Source organism: Zonotrichia leucophrys, chromosome 5 (genome assembly GCF_028769735.1).
Source record: "Zonotrichia leucophrys gambelii isolate GWCS_2022_RI chromosome 5, RI_Zleu_2.0, whole genome shotgun sequence".
Lineage (NCBI taxonomy): Eukaryota > Metazoa > Chordata > Aves > Passeriformes > Passerellidae > Zonotrichia > Zonotrichia leucophrys.
In genome coordinates this window covers 25,834,196-25,855,439 of record NC_088175.1, presented here as the reverse complement: position 1 = coordinate 25,855,439, position 21,244 = coordinate 25,834,196, and the positions used below count along the sequence as shown (strand labels likewise).

At 36.6% G+C, this 21,244-nt stretch overlaps 1 protein-coding gene across 1 annotated transcript in view; it reads right to left on the bottom strand.

Annotated features, from left to right (window-relative positions):
* SPRED1 (sprouty related EVH1 domain containing 1) overlaps positions 1–21,244 on the bottom strand; it is a 58,689-nt gene that overhangs the window by 21,509 nt on the left and 15,936 nt on the right. The window contains exon 2 of the mRNA XM_064713816.1: positions 2,971–3,145. Within this exon, the coding sequence (XP_064569886.1) occupies positions 2,971–3,145 (175 nt within the window). The remainder of the gene's footprint in view (positions 1–2,970; positions 3,146–21,244) is intronic.

Genomic DNA, 21,244 nt, shown 5'->3' with positions numbered 1-21,244 from the left:
GGCATCTGGAAAATATCTCCAGCAAACATCTCATCTATAGATTTCAAGCTGGTTTAGAGAAAATTTCACCTTTCACAATCTGACACATTGGTTAAACAGTTATACTGGCATTATGATTCCCATTTATCTTAGGTAAAAGCTGTAGATCTGAACTCCATTTACTTTCTAACCTAAGATATTTCAAAACCTATGCTTCCCCATGACAAAGAAAAGTGTTCCAAGTTCCACACTCTAGGTTTTCATGTTAAGGTAATTTCTGCACCTTTTCTGGAAGCTAAGCCATTTCACAAAAGAAGAGACTTATTGGCTAGAGAAAATCAAGATATAATCTTGATTAGAAAGGTATTTTAGCAACATGTAATGTGACTTTAGAGAATGTGGGGAAGTTGCTTTGTAAAAATGACTTTCTCTTTTAATCCACAGAAGTATTTTCATAAACAGCTGTGTGTACCTTGCAAAAGCTTCAGTGAAATGGAAACCATGGTCCAAGTGACTTGTAGATATTACAGCAGATTATTAATTAAACATTCCTGAAGACACATGTACTCAAAGTGTGAATAACTGAAATGTTAGAAACGGTTTAGGAAGCTTTAAAAAAAAATTGTAACATCTTTTCAAATACAATGGCAGAGCAACCAACTAAACAGCATACTACTAACTTCAAAGATTATACAGCCATTGAGATTTACCAAGGGCATTCTAAAATGAGACTTAGGGGAAGTTGATGCACAGGAACAGCAGATTCAGCATAACACTTCCACAACATCTGAAGATTATCAAAATATTTGGTCTCAACTCAATAGCAAATACAGTGGCTTCCATTTTACTTTACTTTAAAATAAATATATATAGTTATTATGAAATATAATAGTCACCTGTCACTTCTATTTGGACTAAAACCCCACTTGTTTGACTTCATTAAAGAAAACGTTAAAATTTCTGCTTGAACAGTGAATCCACAGGAATATCCTAAGAATGAATGTAAAACCATTAACCATATTGAAAGCATATTGATCAGAACAGTTTTAGAATCAGTGACAGAATTTCTTGTTCAGTGTCTGCTATCTTCTGCCCTTCTAAATAAGCGTCATGACCTAATTTTGTCATCACATTTCTTAGTGTAGGATCTTGTTCTTTCTGGGCCAAGTGGGGTCTTGTTGCATTCCATACAACTTGGTCGTTAATTCATTACTCATTAGCTGTTGCTTATAATTGCATTAACTGAAATCTGTAGAAATACATGAATACACAGTGACTTTCATTCAGTTATCAATTAATTACTGGTTCTCCAGTGTTCTTCTCCACACCCTAAATTTACATTTGTTAGTTCCCTGAGTTTTATTCAATATACACAGGAGAGATGTGTGTCCTAGCTTCTTCCACCTTTTATCCCGTGTTTTTGAGAGGCTGACTTCCAACAGCAACTTCCCATAACTACAGCAAGATTGCAATCTTGTTAGGTCACATTTGGGGGGCCTAAGTACAAGGAAGACAGATGGACGCAGGATGGGAAACATACACCAAAAAGCCAAAACCAAAACAAACTGTTCAAGACAATAAATGTTTGGAAAAAACATTCATGCTAACATGAGCTTGATTTTAGACAGGAAGAGGAGGAGAAACATTTAAAACCTTCTACCAGAAGTGGAAACAAAACAAGTCTTGCTGAGGGGAAATGGGAGAGAGGACACTGTAAACAGATCAGGACACTGATGACCAGACATATGCATATGCATGCAGGCAAGACATTAAACCAGTCTCTACTTTGGAGCATTTTATTATTCTTAAAGCAAGCTGTGAATAGTCCAAGTATAAAGAATTAAGAAAAAATGATCAAGTATCTCTAAATGCAATTAAGCTTCTCAAAAAGAGCCTCGACAAGACTAAAAAAAGTTCTAAAGGGAACTACTGCAAAGTGAGGAAGGAACTGCAGGTGCACGTAGCTGTGCGGGAACGCAGGGTACTCTGCTAATTGCGCTACGCCCCACTGAAACAACTGAGTCAGCACAATTTCTATTTATATGCTCTCTTCCTACAATAGTCACAGTCAAGGCAGAAAAATCAGCAGTCCTGCCTCAGAGGAGAAACTGGTGTGCTTGAGGAAGGGTCAGCAGTACAGTATAGGAAGTAATTCTATCTTTTAAGCTTACAGAGGAGTCAACATTCATTTGCAGAAAATAATAAATTCTTGAAGAAAGTCATTAAGACGGAGCTTTTGTGCATTCTCTACTTCTTTTTGTTTCCACAGTAAAACACAGCCCCTTTCAGAAATCTGTTTGCCATACAAGTCACCAAGCAATCCTTAGTAAGCCCATTTTGTCTTCCTTAGGTCTACGCGTAGAAATGGCTGAGATCCTGCACCAGTTTTTCTTTTGCGAGGCTGATCTTCATGATGCCTCTTAAGAGACATTTATTACTGGTATTTTATGTAAGGTAGCTGATGAATTAATACTGTCTGTGTGTTCATCAAGCCAGGTCAATTCTTGGACCTGTCAGCTTCATGCTGTCTTCCAATACAAAGTTGTTCTCATGTAAAATGGTTTCTTTTTGTCACAGCCATATTCCATAGCTAACCAAATTACTACTGAGCAATTCCACCTGGTTTCATGTTCTTAATAGAATTCTCATTTCCAACACTCCTAAATGCAGTATCACTGGTATAGGAACACAATTTAACTCTAATCTTTCATTGGAAGAAAAATTAATAGCAAACTTTTTCCCAATATGGATGGAGAGTTCAAAAAAAAAAATCAATGCGCTTGATTCTAGAAAAGCAGAATCAAAACCAAATAACTGGCTCTTTTGGTACACAATCACAGATACAGAGAGGTGCAGCAGCAGCATTAGACTGAGACTACAAATTTACTTTGTAGTTTATAGGCAATAATAAGCAAGCATCTATACCTATGCCCCATATAGTTTTAGTATCATCTATTTTAGCATCTCTATTAAATAGATAAAAATTGTTACCGTTTTATCCCTGAGTCGTTCTCCATGGATAAGAAAATCAGCACAGCTATTCTCTTCCTGGGGAATGACTTTGAAGACTGTGACACAGCTTAGTCCACCCCCTCCAAGTGGTAACCATCCACCACTTGAGTCATCCCGGGTCATCACCACAGCTCGCACTCGTGCATAACTATTACTGAAAGAGAAGCAAAAGAAGACATTAGTTTTCCATAAAGTCTAGTAAAACCTAAGCCAAGTTAAAAACAAAACAAATCAACAAACCCACAACCAAGATCACAATAATTAGCACTGTCTTTCCACAAACATCACCTAGAAGAACACAATTTAAGATCACCCTCTAAAAAATGTTCCTCTATATTTTTGTGCCTTTATTAGGACTTCACAGAGGTAGTGATTTTTTTGTAAAGAGGCTTAACCAGAGAACATAATTGACAAACCAAAACTCATATTCTTCCAAAAACTTTACACTCAATGATCTAGCTAGAGGGCAGGAAAGTGATTACGAACCAACTCCTGATTTATTTTAGACTAATCATGAAGCCAGTCAACCACCATGAAATTGCACAGAAAAGAGACTAAGAAAACAGAAAGAGGTCAGGCCTTCTGTCACTGAAATCTAAACAAGAACAGGCTTCTAGCCAGAAATTCTGCTTCCCTTCATCCATCCCTCCTCCCCATGCATATAACTTGTTCTTTGCAAGGGCAGGTCAGGACACACATGGTGGGGTTTGAAAACAGGACCAGTTACAACTACTTAAGATCCACATTTGCAGTATCTACTTGCTGCTTCTCTCCTGTATTTGTATCGTGTGTAAAACTGCTGTAACTTTACAATCTAACATTTTTCCATCATTTAGTATTTTTATAAAATAAACAAATTATTACCATGTCATTACTTAAAAGCCAAACTCCAGAGTATTGGAAAAAGAGGTTTTGGTCACTTCCCTCTTTCTCTGCTCTTAGTTTTTTCTTTTAAATTAAATGAAAACTTTTAGTTTTGGTTATGAATTTGCCACTATATCACTTGGAAAACCCCATGGTTTGCCAATGATAAGAGGCTACATTTGAAGTACAGTTTACTGGATGAATGTAGTAGTTGATGATTGATTGAACATTTCACTACCTTAAAATAAGGTATTATCTTTTTGCAACATATTCCTGATTGAGGGTTTAAGTATTTATGCCACTTAGCACCAGTGATGTCAAACTTAAGGGCTGAAGAAGAAACATTAAAAGAGATCAAAGTTGTTCCTTCTATATTTGAGATAAAACTATTAATGAAGCTGTTGCACTTTTAAAAGATCACTGCTTTATTTCCACCATCCCCCTGAAAATCCCAAAAATAACAAAGGTAGGCTTTTTTGCATAATTAATATGTTACATTCTCACACACATGCATGATTCATAAATATGATTCACTTGTGTGCATATATATATATACACACACAAACACACAAATATATATATATATAAGAATTTTGCTGCAAGCATGTAAAGCCTAAGTACATAACGGTTTGTAAAATGGAAAATTTTATAAGACTATAAATTTTTAGCTTGTGGGCAGCTGTATTTAGTTTGCTGCCTCTGAGCACAGCCCCCTCCTCTCTCTAAATCTCACAGTTAAAATGATGTTCAGTCAACGTTGCTCACCATTTCTTTACCAACATCTTTTAGTAAACTATTCAAACAGAGCTGAGAAATATAATAAAGAAAAATCCAATCCTTCCTGGTATGCATCTATCACAATTTCAATACCTGCAAACACAACTGGCTGCATCTCAATGCTGAATAATATTACTGAAAGTTGAATCATTCATTCGCTGGTCTCTATCACTGTGTTTCGCTCACAGCTAAGGTCAGACTGCAGCTGTGCACTTCATACACAGGCAGTCTCATCCCATTCCTCTCAGAGGAGCCTCTTCTGACAGAAACTGAGGACACCAGGACTCTCCTCTAAACCAGTAAGAAATTGGATGTAACAACTGGTTAAGCCTAAACACTGTCTTTGTATTCTCAATTTAAGTGAGCCACAAATTTAGCTTTTAAGTTTTTCACTCTATAAATTTGGCTGCAAATCTGAATATTAGAGCTTTTATTTGTATATCAACCGACTGCAGCAAGAATTCAGTTAAGGAGAACTTCCCTTAGGCTACATGAGAAAAACCTACAACATTAATTTTTTCTTAAAATGGAAGTTCACACTCCACATACATTTTCTTTCCAAGAACTGCTAAGAAGCAAAGACAGAGGCTTAAGCTACTTCCATTCAATACAGTTCTCTGTCAGTGTTGGGGTTTTTCCCCCATCCTACACTGAGATGATTAGTCTGGTCTAGTTAATAATCTTTAGATTTGCTTTTCATATATTCCAAATGAATGTTTTAAACATTTAGCCTTTCAAATATTTTAGAAACTACTATCAAATCCACTGCATTAGTGCAAAATAACATTCTCCAAAAGGTAATATTTAATGAACAATCTTTTAAATTGAAACTAGCCAGTTTTTCCATATAACCATCCTGTAGATCCATATAACCATCCTTGTGGACAAATTTTGTGCTTGCAAAAATGCCAAAGTCTACAAAAAGATTTTTAGTTTTATGTTTCTGTTGGTGGTTGTTTTAAAATTATTTTTTTTGTATTTGCATGGAACTCACAATTCGTAACAAATATAGCTATTTTTAGCAACAACACAAGCTGGTTTGCAATTAACCAGAATGCAGCAGCAAGACCTATAAATGATTCCCATTTCCAAAATCCTCTGCAAACAAAACAGGATCTGCATGTCACACTATTGGCACTACAAAAGCACTTGGAAGTCCTGTGTGCGTAAGCATTATAGCCCATCTACTCCTGGGAACTTTAGAACAAATGGTTAAACTGCTGGTGTACCTTAGCAGTGGGGAAAAGGGCAGACAAGGCTCTAGTGTTTTCCTAACACAGCCCAGGGTTTTTACCTACTCTTGCATGTTAGCAGCTCTATCAGGAATACCTGAACAAAAGAAAAGCCAAGCAGAGCAATCAGTTGAGCACTGCTCTTACAAAGCCTTTTACCAAAGCTGCCATAAGAGTGTGAAATGGAGCATGAAGGCAGCATTGCAACAGCAGGACCAAAGCTACTGTACTGCCAACCTTTCCTGAGGCTCCCTGGTTTTGGTTGTGGCCACTGGAAATTCTTGAGGCAGAGCAAGGTTTAAAGGAAATGGTATTCTGGACAAAGGAGCATGCTGCTTTCTTAAAGTCAGTACTGAGGTTCAGTAAGACTGGGGACAATGACACTTGAAATCCAAGATCTTTTACTTTTTAATAAAAGATGTCTTTACTTTTTATTAAGTGAGGAAACAGATCTCTCTAACAACTGAGTGCCTCAGGTAGGAGATAAGAGTATGGTATTCTAATGTGATTAAAGGGAATTATAAATTGGAATAAAGGAGAAAGAGAAAAAAAGAGGTTATCTACACTGTTTTTTCCCTCTAGCAGTGAAGACTTACTGAAGAGTACAGCATGTGTCTGAGTACTATAGCTAGTAAACCTGAAACAAAGCAATTTTAAGACAGCATAATAAATATGTTGTGTGAAGTTTCATTCTAAAATTATAATCAAATGAAGATTATTATACCAAAATCAAAATCTGAAGTGGGGTGAATTAAGCAGTCTAAGAAAGCATTAGGGGTAAAATCAAAAGGTTATAAATCATAAGTGAACAGGAAAAATATGACCTACAGTCCGTGTGTGTTTCTATCACTGCAGTGCTCTTGGGCCCAAACTGACTTGTAAGCTGGATGACTAAACCATTGTGCAAGTGCAGGAGGCACATCACTGGCCAAGAGGGACCTTCAGCTCTGCAGCTAAGGAACAAACCTGCTTTTGGTGGCTGGGGAAGGAACACAATTGTAAAAAAGGGGAAGAGATGCTGGGGATAGTGGGGAAGCAGCCATCTTGTTGCTTTACATATATTTTAACCTAGTTTCAACAGTATGCAAGTCTTTTCTCTCCTAATTCATATTAAACATTGCCATTCTTCTACTTACACTGCATTTTGCACATTTCTATTTTAATATGGGACTGAAAAACAAAAATGATTTCAGAAATGTTGCTTAAAGTGACTGTATTGTAATTGCAAATTCTTTTTTTTTTAGTACTATACAGCTACTACCATTACCATCGAGAAACCTGAATCTGCAAATGGAGTTATAAACTGAACCATAAGAGAAACTGACTCTTTCAGCTTTGGTAAAAATATTTAAAATTAAAATTTCTTTCAATACTGGAAAGCAGATTTGAAGAAAAGGACCTCAAGTTTCATTTTCACCAAGCTTAACACAAGCCAAAAACATGTCCTAGAGACAAAGGAGGCCAACAATTACACCAGCAGGTCACAGAGGCCGATCCTCTGTCTCTACTCAGCCCTACAGAGGCCACACCTGGAGAGCTCTGTCCAGGGCTGGGCTTTCCAGTACACAAGCGACAGACCCTGGAGCGGGTGAAGCAGAGTGCAACAAAAATGATTGAGACAGAAGCATTCATCATACGAGGGAAGGCTGAGAGAGCTGGGACATCTCAGGCAGAAGAAGAGAAGACCTGTGGGTATCAGTGTACACAAACAGCTCAAGGGAGAATAGACAGTGCAAAGAGGAGAGACAGAGGCTCCTTTCAGTGGTGCCCAGTGACAATGAACACAAACTGAAACACAGAAGTTCCATTTGAACATAAGCAATCACTTCTTTGCTGTGAGGGTACCTGAGTACTGACACAGGTTATCCAGAGAAATTGTGGAGTCTCTGTCCTTGGAGAGTTCCAAAATCCACCCGGACACAGTCCCAGGTGAGCAGATTTAGGTGACCCTTCCTTGAGCAGCCGGGAACATGACAACCAGAGATGTCCTCCAATCTCAATTATTCTTTCTTTTCTTTAGTATCATATTTCAAAGCACACCAATTTCATTAAAATACAACTTCATAAATACAATCCACGAATATATGGGTTAATTTAGAAGAATTCATGATACTTTGAAGCAAGAGTTGTCACTGTGCAAACTGCTATTTAAACACTTCTGACAAGGCTAAGGGAAAAAAAAAAGGCATTCTGAAAAATCATGACACACTCTGCTATGAAATTGCACTATCTCTGCTGGCACCCACGTAACAGCTCCAGGCTGGTCTCCAAATGTGAAATGGTCATGGATCAAGGCTCTTTACCTTTGACTGGCATTTTACACACATACTTTAGTCCCTCCAACTTCTGCTGCAATATACTTTTGTGTTTGTCGTCTTACCAAAAGAGCATACATTGGCTTTTTATGGTTCTTATTATCCAAGTAGCTTAGCAGAAGACCTTATGATTCCCAGCTGGAGAAGTGCTCATGAGTACATGCATGTCCACGCACCAAAAGGTACTGTCAGACCACTAAGCTGAAGTCTCTTCTGCTTGCAGATAGCATTTTTTGAGTATTGACTCGACATAGAAAGAAAAATAATGTCACCAATACCAGATGATCTTGTGGGTACACTGCTGAGGTTATAAACCCTTCGTTACTAAAGGTTTAGAGAATGAGTGCCACTGACACAAAATATTAATGACTTAGCTAAAACAGAAGGAGATGCAAATGTAGCACAAGTGCTAAAGAAGACATCATTTACATCAAGAAAATGTATGACAGAGTATGTTCTGATTTTTTAATGAAGAGGATATTGCTATAATAACAGTTACTAAATGAGGCTTTGCTTAAAATGTCTGTTACCTTCCTCCTCTCAAAATTATACCAACAAATCAGAATATACACCAAACTCTTACGCTGCTAGAATGCAATACTTGTCAGATTTTCTCCTTTAAAAAGAGGCAAGAGTATTCCTCACAATAAACAGCAAATGTGCACGGCTACAATGCCTAGGAAGTTTATTTCTTTGAGGAGCTTAGCAAGAAAGACATGGATTTCTAGAAGGAACTACAGACAAATGCTGTTACATTTAGGATATTGGTAACCACACTGATTTACTGAAGAGCTTCAGATTTTATCAAAAACCCTGAATGGAACATTGCTGCTCAAATAACAAACCCCCAAAAACCAATAAAATGAAACAAAACAACAAAAAGAAATTCTATTTACAGAAACCTGAGCTACCAAACAAAATAGCTTGAATCCAAAATGGCAAAAGGAAAAAGCTACATGGGAGCCAGTATTACAAAAGCAAGGGATAACTGGTATCCTGAAAGAGCCAAAACCACATTATTAAAATTATTATTTAGTAGAAGAGGCTCATGAAACAAGCTGTTTAACAGTGCACCTACAATTCAAAAGAGGAAATGAGACACAAATGAACAAGTGTCAAAATACTATATTGCTCTCATGAAGTGTTCTTTTGGACACAATATAAGAATAATTAAAAAAAATAAAAGTAGGAATGGGGTTATAGTGTTCCTATTTGAATACAGACAATTTAAGATTTATGTCCATGTAAAGTAATCAATGCTGCAAGAAAGAAAGGCTGCAGCTGTAAGCTCTTTTACAAAGCACAAGAACATATGACGAATAGAGAAGCTGTTAAGATTTGAAACCCATCAAAATGACATATAAAGTACTTATTTGACGTTTGTATGAAAAACATTTTAGCCCTGTTCCCCAGCATTTTCTCTTCTTTGATAATTGTAGCTAGTTTCTACTACTTCAGTATGTCATTTATGAGGGTTGATTAAATGAAGTAATATTTATCACACTAAAGATAAACACACACTTGGATTCTACTCCTTTTAAAGAAACTTCCTTCTGAAGGCCTAAATAAAAAACCCAAACAAACTTATTTTTCTTTCTACCCTTCCCCACAAAAATTAAAAAGACTCAAGGCAGCATTTGAAGGTGGTTCTACAGGTTTTGGACACATGCAGCAGAACTAAATAAATAGCATATAATATGTAATTTCCCTTTGCAGTGGTTTATGTGATAAGGTGGACATGGAAGATGCCTTTTGATCACTTCCACAGCTGCCTGTTCACAACAGAGGACTGCCAGTACCAAGGACTTCTGAATTAAATTCCATCCAGTTTTAGGCAGATGGGTAACATGATTCAAGTGGTCAGATCCTGGTACTCATGTACCTTCCAGGTTTAATGGGTTTTCTTCCAGAAAATCCTAAATTTGCCTCATTCTTAAATGCTGACAGCCATAACTCCAAAAATACCCACTCGCTATTCTAGCCTTTCTTCCTTTCTCTGCATATATTCTCATAGTTTTTACTTCTTCCTCACCTCAGAATTTCTGAAGATCCACAGGAATCTCTTCATTCCATTTATAGCACAGAACTGTCTGTACCCTCTTTTAATTCTGTGAAATCATTACTTGTTTCTTACCAAGCTATTGGGTACCGATGCCATGTATTAATTCTGATTTGCTTACCATGGAAACGTATAGAGAAAGATGGAAAAGCTCACAAATGAAACAAAAGAAGGAGGTTTAGTTTGGGTGTTTTTAGTGAGAAAAGTTACCATTTCTTTCCAACCTGGCAAAAACAAAGAAACATCTAAAGAAACGACAGAACACAAGCTTTTCATTTTCTTGAGCTCCTCAGCAAACACGCACAAGTCTGCAGCCTAAGGCAGATTCCACTGAAACTAAGACAACTTGACACTTCCAGTAAATTTCATCAGACAACACCATCCAGTCTAGATTTTTTTTTAAAAGTGAAGCTTGCAGATTCAGTTGCACTTTTCATTTTCCTGGGAATACTACAATTTAGGGTAACAACCTATGGAAAGATTTTAGGTAATACTTATATCTGAACAGGTCAGAATTCTCTCTTCTCTCACAGCCATTGTCCTCCAGTCTTATTTGCTCACAAATTCTGAGAATGAAGTATGCAAGTGCAATTAGATCACTCTCATTGTCAAAGCTGGCCATCTAGCCACTGAGGTTATGGATTTCAGGACTGGAAACCCTGATAACAGGTGTGAATACATTAATCAACAAGCCATTTTGTAATAAAGTTCTAGACCACTAAAATAAGATGAAGGTAACTAACACATTCCTTATAAACAATTTTAACTACCCTAAGGTACAACAGACTATACTAAGTATATTATTTTCAAACAAGCACCTGTGTACTTTTTATCCCAGTGCTTGTTGTATTTAGGAATAGAACTCCACAAATGCTCAGATAGCTATAATTTTCCTCCACCTAAGAATTTATATAGCAAAAATTAAGGACAAAGCTGTTATAGTTTCACAAACAGGTCAGAAAACATCATCATAGACTTTTTGTGTTTACCCTGCCTGAATTTCTGTCAGGTCATCCAGGACTACAGAGCCTTTGGGCCAGACAGCACCTGTAATGAGCATCATCCAATGAAGCTCAGAGTTGCTTGTTGGTGTACAGAGCTTAGGGGGTGAACTGCTACATACTCTTGAACTTTTGGCAATGCATTATGGAAGAAAAAAGCATCAGATCTACTGAGCTTATTCGCCTAAAATAGTACTTGATATTAGGTACGCAAGCACAAAATCTAAATTTTATTCTTACCACATTAAAAGAAATTTCTAAAAGGTACAGGTCATTTCTGGCATGCATTTCCCACTCCGCCTGCACAGAAAAGGAACAGAACCTGGAACCAAATAAAGCATATCCACACTTATAAAAATACTCAAGCAGCCCTGCTGAGCTCTGAGATTGCTAATGAATATTGTATACAAGAAACATTCACGTGGTTAAACCCGTGTGAATTGAAACTGCAGCATCATTCATTGATACTGCTAAATCTAAAGCTTGTCTTAACATTTACCTTGACGTGGCTTTTCAAGGACTTTAACCACATAACATCAAAGTCATCTTGCAAAGCAAATTATATTCTAAGAAAATCCCTAATGCTAAATTTCTCCTTTTAACATAACAAAAAAACAGGAAACATCCAAAAGGAAATTTCAAACATATGCAAATGGACAAATCATTAATGTCTGCACTAACAAAACAGAAAGACTACAAACCAAACTGCCACATGCTTAACAACACCAAAGTAAAATAGGAAGTCCAAATGAGCCTTAAGAAAGAAGCTTGTGGACTTGAAGAACCTTTTTAAAGGTGTATGTTCACTGACCAAAAAAAGAAGTCATCATTTCCTTGCTACACAGCACCACATTTCATGGCTTGAACCAGTCTTTTCTGTAGTTTTAAGAAAACAAGGAATATTTCAGAGAGAGGAAGTAAACAGAAATAAACAAGTGAAAGACAAATGCAAATACTTCTATTATGATAGTCCATCAAACCAGAAAAAAAAATTAATAAGATTATACAAAATGTTTCAATGGTATGCCCTTTATATTTGTCATACATCCACATGAATAATGTAACTTACATAGCCATTATGTAATTGTATTATTATGTTTGATAATCTCAGTAATAATTAGCAGTCTAAGTATAGAAATAGGTGACCCACAGGCCCTAAGGTGAGAACACGGGAATTTTAACAAAACATCCCAAAAAATAACTAAGCCTTGGTTTACTATATTCCCCATTGCAATTACTGCTAAAGTATTATTCTTCACAAGTTTCTACAAAAAGCTGCCTGTATTGAATACATGGGTGGTGTATGAACATAACACAGAGACAAGCAATAATCAGGCACTGCAAGGCCTCTAAGTTCAAAATGAAGATTATGTAAGTTCCATTACTTGCTGCTTTTCCAGAGAAGTTTAGAAACTTGTAAGCAACGGCACAGAAAAAGAGTAAGGAGTACACATGCATTCCCCTTCCTCACCAAATATGTACTAAACCAAAATAAGAAAAAATTCCCACTTTATAAATGATAGTCATGAGAACTCCCACAAAAATCACTGAGTCGCTGTCTATTCAGAAACTTAAAAGGGATCCACCAGATACATTTTCCTTGTTTTGGCAACAACACAACTCTAAACAAAGGGTTACAACAGAAATGCTGAGATGAGAAAATTTAGTGTTATAATCCCATCTCCTTGTTTCTTTTTTGGACTTTTAAAACCATTAATGCCATTAGAAGGATAATGGCCTTAAACTGATGAAGGATAGGCTTAGATTTTAGGGAGAAGTTCTTCACTATGAGTGTGGTGAGGCACAGGAACAGGTTTCCCACAAAAGTGGTGAATGCTCCATTTCTGGAAGTGTTCAAGCCTGTCTTGGATGGGGCTTTGAGCAAAACCTGGTTTAGTGGAAGATGCCCCTGCCCAAATCTTCCATAGATGACCTCTGGGCTCCCTTTGACTGCAAATCATTCTATGATAAATTAGGGTTGAACTTCAACCTGTGGAAGAAATTCTGAAAAAGGTGATGGAGACAGCTAAGTCAAACTGCACAAGATTCATGATTAGAGTACCAAGAAAGCAAGTGCAACATTGTGCAATGCAAGCTCAGAACAGTTTTTAGAGAGCAGAATCCAAGCAAGGAGCGAAACAACAGCCTTTCAGCTGCAGCCAATCTATGAGACAAAAACGTCACATAGGAACAGCTAAGCAGATTTTTTTTTCTGCTGCAGCTCTGACATCAATGTTGCACAGCTTTACTAGACAAAGCTGATTGCTATCCACTCTAAAAATGTTTTGAATGGCATTTTCCCATTTTATTATACAAAATAAAGTGTAATACTTTATAAAATATAGGCTAAAGTACAAAACTAAAAAAACTTTACTGAATTAATGAGACATACATGAAGCCATTCCAAAAATATTTGTGTCTTTGCATTTAACAGTATTGGAAATGAATCATGGGTACATAATTGAAGAAATACAACCAGAAAATTAAATAGCTGCTTAGAGAGACTGAAGACATTACATATTCAAAAAAATAAGGAGAAATTAAACTGGTATAACAGACAAATAGGTGTAGATGGAGAAGATCAAACTCAAGGATTTCAATTTGGCTCTTTCATTAGTACCCATGTGTTTTGTTACAGATCTTTGCTCTTACTGCAGCAACAGAAGGACCTTCTATATTTATACTCTAAGGACAGGGTCTACTATCAAAACAGTGAGGATTACAAATAATTTTCCTTTATTATAAACAACAATGAATTTTGAGTACTTTTATCTGCAAGGATACTGTCCAAGTAATTCAAATAAGGCAGAGAAGTCATTAACTGTTTTATCAGTTGAAGAAAAGCAATCAACATTTTATTATGCATGCTGAAAAGCAAAATTGAAAGACCAACAGCATATTACAAGTAACTTTGGTGGTGCTAACAATCTCTAAATTTTGAGCTAAAATGTTCACTGTTCAGGAATTTAGACTTCAAGTATCAGCTGCATCACACATGTTCATCTGACAGAATTCTGTGCATTTTGCTCAAAACCCAACATTAGGAATGCATTTGTCACATATGAGCTTTACATACAGGATGTAAAATAGTGGTTTTGAGGGCTCTGCTTCTTAAATTTGGTTGTTCAATTATCAAGAAATTAAATTGAGTTGGAAGAGAAGAAAGACTCTTCTCTAGTCATGCAGCAATTCCTAGACAGATTCATTTCCCTGTAAGTTCAATAACATTGGGAGGAATGGATAAGAGTTTTTTAGCCAGTACATTCTTAGAAATAGTAATACTGATAGAGAGAAGTGATTATTTGAGTAGAAGAATTTTAGAACTGGCACTGCACTTTTAGATAGGATTTAGGTAGCTACATCCTTGTAGCTCATCCTTGTTTTCTTCACCCCTGTGTTGATTGGGAAATGTTGTGTGCCCAGTACTCAATTCAACCATCTATATGAGGCATTTTCACAGAAGACAGAGTAAAAACTAAATATTGCATATTCTACATAAAAAGATTAAAAAACAAAAAAAACAGCTGACACAGTTGTTTCTTTAGGAAGCACCAAAAAAAAAAAAAAAGAAAAAAAAAAGGATTGCGCAAAGTGTTACTTAAGGGGAAGAAGAGGAGCTAAAATGCCAGAAGTCAAGTAACCAAAATGAAGTAATAGATGTTTCAAAAGTCAGCGACATTAAAAGATTGGGGGGGGAAATATGGTTTGTATAGATTGTCTGCTGTCAAGTAAATAACAGTAGTGGAGAAACAAAAAAGGAGAGGGAAAAAAAGAAGGAGAAGAAAAAAAGGAGAGGAAAAATAAAATAAGGGATGCAGAAGAAGTAGGAAAGAGAAAGAAAACAGTATCTCCTTTTCCCAAACAAGAAGCAGTCATGAGGAAAAACTAGGTGCCCTTCATCAATGACAAGCATAATCACAATGCACATCATTGTATGACATGCAATTGTTATGCTATGGCTTTCTATAATACACTGGGAGTTTTTTTTCCTGGACTAAAAGGGCACTATAAAATCTTGCAGCCAAATTTAAGTTAGGAAAAAATTGGTTAGATTGGTTCCAATTAAAAAACCAGGAGTAAGATAGAAATTTTTCATTTTAAGTTGCATATTAAGTAATTTCCAGCAAATATAAGTTATTGTATCAAAATCTATACCATATTAACACTTTTAACAGGTGGAAAACTGGCAAACATCATGAAGAAGTGGAAAGAATGGTTTTAAGAAGCATTTCCAATGAGTAAGCAGAGACAGCTGAAAATGCAGAGCAATCAGATTTCTTTTAATCTTTTCTGAAACTATTCTCTGCAGCATGATCTCAGGAGATACTTTAACAGAGACTTGTGAGAGAACACAAAGCTACTGACAGATCTACACTATCTTCTGCTAATAAATCCAGGCCAACTCACATACCTGCACTACAATTATTGTTCTAAGCACTTCCAAGTAGTGTGATCTGGCACTGTTGCCAGAAGCGCTCTCCATCCGTCTCTTGCCCTGACCATTTATTTCTACATGCGCTTTCTCCACTGCTTCTGCAGTGATCAACATTGGGAAGGCTGATGTGAATCAAGAATAATCCAGAAGAAAGAGCATCTTCAATCCAAAACAATTATCCAGCCTCGATCAGTAAATTACAGCCCAGTTGGAGCTTGCCTGCTTATCTACATTACACATGTATTTTGAGATTAGGACACAATTAACAATATGAACACTCAGGATTTAAGTCACAAAGTTTGTCATATCTGACCTTTTTCTGCAGTATAAACATAAAGAGAACATCTAATAATCAATTTTTTTGACTTCATATGTGAGAAATTATGAGGATCAAGCATGTAAAGAAAGTAATGGAAAAAAAAGTTCTTTCTCTGAATCCTTGCTGTGAGAGGTTTTGGCCCTCCTTGTGTTAGTTAAGCCCAGTTTATATGCTAACAAATCAAGCCACTTCCTTTATGTAATGACTGAATACACAAAGGGAAAGCAGCCTTGATTCCAGAAGGTGCAAAGGGATTAACTCTGGTAGCACAGAAAATAGGGATTCTGAACACTAAAAAGTTCATCCCTTAATGTGGTGAGAGAAACAATTTTCAAGAAATACAATTGAAAATACATCACAAGATGATGTGATGTATTTAAAAGCACATATAACCTACATGTAGCTTTAAATCTGTGTATCATTAATTCATGCAAAACCTAATATTTCCAGCCATGTAACAGAAATGAGTACTACCTTTCTGCACGTTAAAACATTGATACAACATATATGGCCAAACTTTTATACTAATAAACCAATAATTTTACAATAAATTAGCACTAAAGATAGTAGTCATACTGTATGAATTTAGAAGTCAAACTACCTCCTCAGGAAGGGTTAGGAGTATTCAGTCTGGATCTTTTCACTGGAAAGGAATTATAGCAGTCTCTGTTTAATATACAGCAAACAAATGTGATTTGCCTGAAGTGATTCATGACCACAGCTTCTCTGATGCATAGTCACCAATATTCACGGAAATATTACCCAGGAAAAGTTTTACAACAGAAAAGTTTTTTTAAAAACAACTTAGAAAAATTCATTTGGCAACAGAACCTTTTCTGCTACAAAACATTCATTCACAATAAAGAAAAACAAAACTGATGAAGTGACCAGGCTGCTAACTAACTACTTGTTACGGAGACACTTGAAATTGAGATTAGTCAATTTATTAGTAAAACGCATTTTCCAACCACAGTACTACTGGCATAATGAACCGCTGTTGCTTGTAAACATTTCCCCCCTGCCCCCCTTGCTCGTGCTCCTGCATTATTATGCCAAGCACATAAGGGAGAGGAAATACAAATCTCCTCTCCACAACAGAGGAAGAAGAAAAAAAAAAAGTCCCAAACATGAAAACTGTACAAGTTTTGCCGCTATTCATCCTTTAATAAGGATTGGTTCATAAAAGAAGTTATTCAGCATTTGCTGAGAATGCAAGGAAATAACACAGAATCCATGGATTTGAAACTTTAACACTGGGTTCCAGTAAACTGGCACTCAAAAGCAAAGCTTGCACTCATGTAAGCATTTTGACACAGACAGATGATGCATCTCCAGGAGACAAATTAAAGGGTGTTGCTCCATTGAGCGGGTATGTGACAGGAGTACACTGTACTATGCATAGCACATAAATGCTACGTAGATCTCTCATTTTTTGAATTCCTTATTAATTGCAAGATGTTATTCATAGAAGATGACTGAGCAGCCATAAATGCAGAACTCTATCAGTGATTCAGCATCTGTAGGTCTGCAGCAAAAATTATTTGCTTTTATGGGATAATGGAAAGCAGGTAAACCTCTGCAACTAAATCCAGCCTGAATTCCTACCCCTTTCTTCTTCAGTCTTGGGGTACAATTCTCCTACCTCCTTTGTGTTAACTTAAATCAGTATACAACTGTAAAGAAAACTAGTTGTGCAACCAAAACAGAAAACCCATCCTCCCAAAAAGATTGTTCTGATGGATCAGTGCCCCAACTTAACTTCAGTCATGAGCCCCTTATGTCTAGGGCCCAGGCTGTGAATGTCAACTATGCAGCTCAAAACGATATTTCATCATTTTGCATAGTTTGCATAGGTTTCATAGGTTTGCATAGGTTTTTAAAGACTTATCAAAAATATTCATTTTGGGAGACACATGTTATGTATATTTTTTTTTATCCACAGGAAAGCCACAGAAGTTGTTCTATAGTCTACATAAGTTTTTACATTCTAAATAGACTACTTGTTTACTACTTTAACTCAGTAAAGCACTAAAGATTTAAATCAGACTAAAACTGATGACCAATATCCTAGACATTTGTTCCTCCTGTATACTCTGGGAACAAATAACATTACCCCTTTGCTTTAAGGGACCCAGAAACAACAACAACAAAATTCTGTTGCATTTGGCATATTTCAATCACTCTCCGTCTATTTATACACATATTTCCTAGGTGTGAACCCTAGGAAAGTCTCATTCAGGTATGATACTTCTACAGCAGTGTTTTCTAGATGAAGCCAGTAGTGCACACATTCAGCTGAATGTAGAGTTTGAAAAAAAAAGAAGTTAAAAAAAAAAAAAAAAATCAAGCCATGATTAACTTCACCCAGCTAGAGGTTGAGAGCACCACAGCCTTGTTTTAGATATGAAAGAAACATTTTTAAGATTTTAAACTGAAATTGTCCCTTTAAGTCTATTTATGCATTTACTCTTCATACTCATATTCCAGCTTCCTCAGCAGCATACACAGAGTTAAAATCCAACGCTTATTAGAATAGACTTCTGGTGGGAAGTGCTAAGAATTCACCCCACTGCCTACCAATCTATCCAGAAATCTGTTCTCACTCCTACTTCCTCCTGTCTGTTCCTTTCTGAAACAGCAGTAGGGGGGTTGGGAGTTTGCCTTTCCTCTCCTGGATCACAGTTGTGTACATGAACTGTACCAGACCATATGGCAATCTCTCTCCATCCGTAAGAGGCACAACAAGCTTCCTCCCAAGGCAATCTGGGGAGGAGCAGGTAATAGCGAGAGCCTCCAGACAGCAGCGTCCACGTGCCTGCTCACACACACCAGCTACTACATCTGGGCCTAATGGAACAGGCAGGAAGTACAGAAAGTGGTACTTCAAGGATAAGAGCAGCCCTGGCCATACTCACACTCCAGCTTCTATCTAGCTGCCTACATGCAACTTCAAGTGGTCTGGAGAAAAATCAGACTCACAGGTATTGCTTAGCATGCAGGAAGGCTTTGACATAAAGAAAATTACTGTATTGAAGAAAAACCAGTGCCTGTTTGACGAGCAATGCATGCAGAGGATAAGCCCACTGCTGGAGAGTGAGACTAGAGAGAAAAGTTACACTCTGAAACCTCGATGGCTGTCTGGAAGCTGCTAGACAAAACCAGCCAATCAAACATAGTGAAAATGGATCTTCCTTTCATGAAGGAAAAACATTAAAGTTCTATTGAATATCAAATTGCAAAAATCCAGTAGGAAAATCACTCCAAGAAGCAACACCTGAGGAGATATTCCACTGCTCTCAGTGAAGAGCTGATAGGATTCCCAAAAGGGCCCAGCCTTTACATCCATGAAACCTGTGTTTAACTCTGGTAAAATTGGAATTGTCTGATCAAATACACTGAAATAGGATCCCACTCAGGTTCTTTTCTGGGAAGTCAAAAACTATTTTTACAGAGATTTTATTTTCAATCTAATAAATTAATAATTGCATTTTACAACAGCTTTTAGCCCAGCAACCAAGTTCTTCTGTAAATTAGTACAAAATTTTGTCAACATTTTTTACATTAGATTTTAGGGTATACAACCTACATGAGCATGCAACAAGTGACTTGAAAGAAAATACATTCCCTCAGCTAGATCTATGTCATTTTCACTTTTTAGCTTAATTCAACTAGTGGAGTCATTATATCTGTATAACAATACAGTCATCTAATTTTACTATATTTTTACATCCTATTTAACTTTTCTGCTCACTGCTGTGTTCTTAAATTCTTTACTACCACATAGACAGCTTACTGAGAACAAGAAGTTGCTTTACATAAGGGAATAGGGAGCAAAACTGAAGCAGCAGAAGGCGCTGCAGATTTCCTGTCCTAAATAAACATGAAAACCACCAGAGACAAAGAACTGTCAAGTAGCTGGAGATACATCCAGGATCTGCCTATATTGAAACATTATTGCAATAAAGACCAAAACTAAACCAGTTTTCCATTGCATCATTTCTTCATCATCAATATCCTGCACAACGTGGAAATAGATATGGGTCGGTCAGCACAGGAATTGCATAATAGTTTGCCTTTAACTCATAGGTGTTAATGCACCTGTAACCTGCCACCAATGACCTATGACATTTGATACACTAATACCAGAAGTGCTATTGTAAAAAAAATTCAATCTTCAAGTTAAGGTTAAATATTCATCCCTCTCAATTTAAGAGATTGTACATTTCCCTCTGTCCACGTTACATTAAAAAAAACGTACATAAGCAATTAAAGAAATAAGAGAATTTCAACAAAATCCCTAAGCACCAAACTAAGAAGAAACCTAACCACATATGTATTTCCCTCAGAGAGGGAGTCATCCTCCATGGAAACACTGCTGTAGATATGATGGAAGCGTCACACTCCCACAATACAAAAGAAAAATAAAGATGGCACCTTTTTATTTTCTTGGTTCTGCCTTAGGTCACAACTTCATGTTATGAATATTAAACATCCAAAAACCTTAAAGGGTTCAAATGTTAGTGTAAAAACATTGAAGGATTATAACTTTCCCTCACTTAAACTTTAAAATTAATATTGACTGGCAAGAGAATGTCAGCAATGCCACTAGCCTATCACATTTTCAACCTTCAGAAAACAGCTGTAAAAAATAAAAATCCAAACAACCCCAACAAAATAAAATCACAACCCCTTCCTCCCCTCAAAGTCATCTTTGATAGAAATTTAAAAGTCTCTGTTAATAGCAACAAGTTTAAATACTCGATCTTAGAAGTCCTATAGGGTAATACAGATTTGAGAAATCTCATGGAACTTCTTTAGGAATGAGGTTCTCTAATTCACACTACAATAATGTGAGAAATTTGAGGTTCAGTTAGTATCAAACATCATTATTTCTTAAGAGTTTTTCCCAGACAGATTATATGTCAAATAAAATTAACCCCAGAGATGTAACATGATCCTAGAACAGTTTGACTAAATTACAAGTTTTAAAGTAGACAGCCATCAAAGTAAGGAGAACAGGCAATCATGAATTCAGGAAATGTACATTGCCCCATAGTCAGCTAATGGCAACTTTAATAGGATGTGATGGATTTTTCTCCATCAGGAGAAAATACTGCCTGCATTTTTGCTTCAACAACCCACGCCAGCTGACTAATGGAGTTATATTTTTGTCTCATATGAGGATGGTTACTTGCCCATCCTCTAGCAGTTGCAGAATGAAACATTAACAACAGCTGTGGGGTGAACAGAA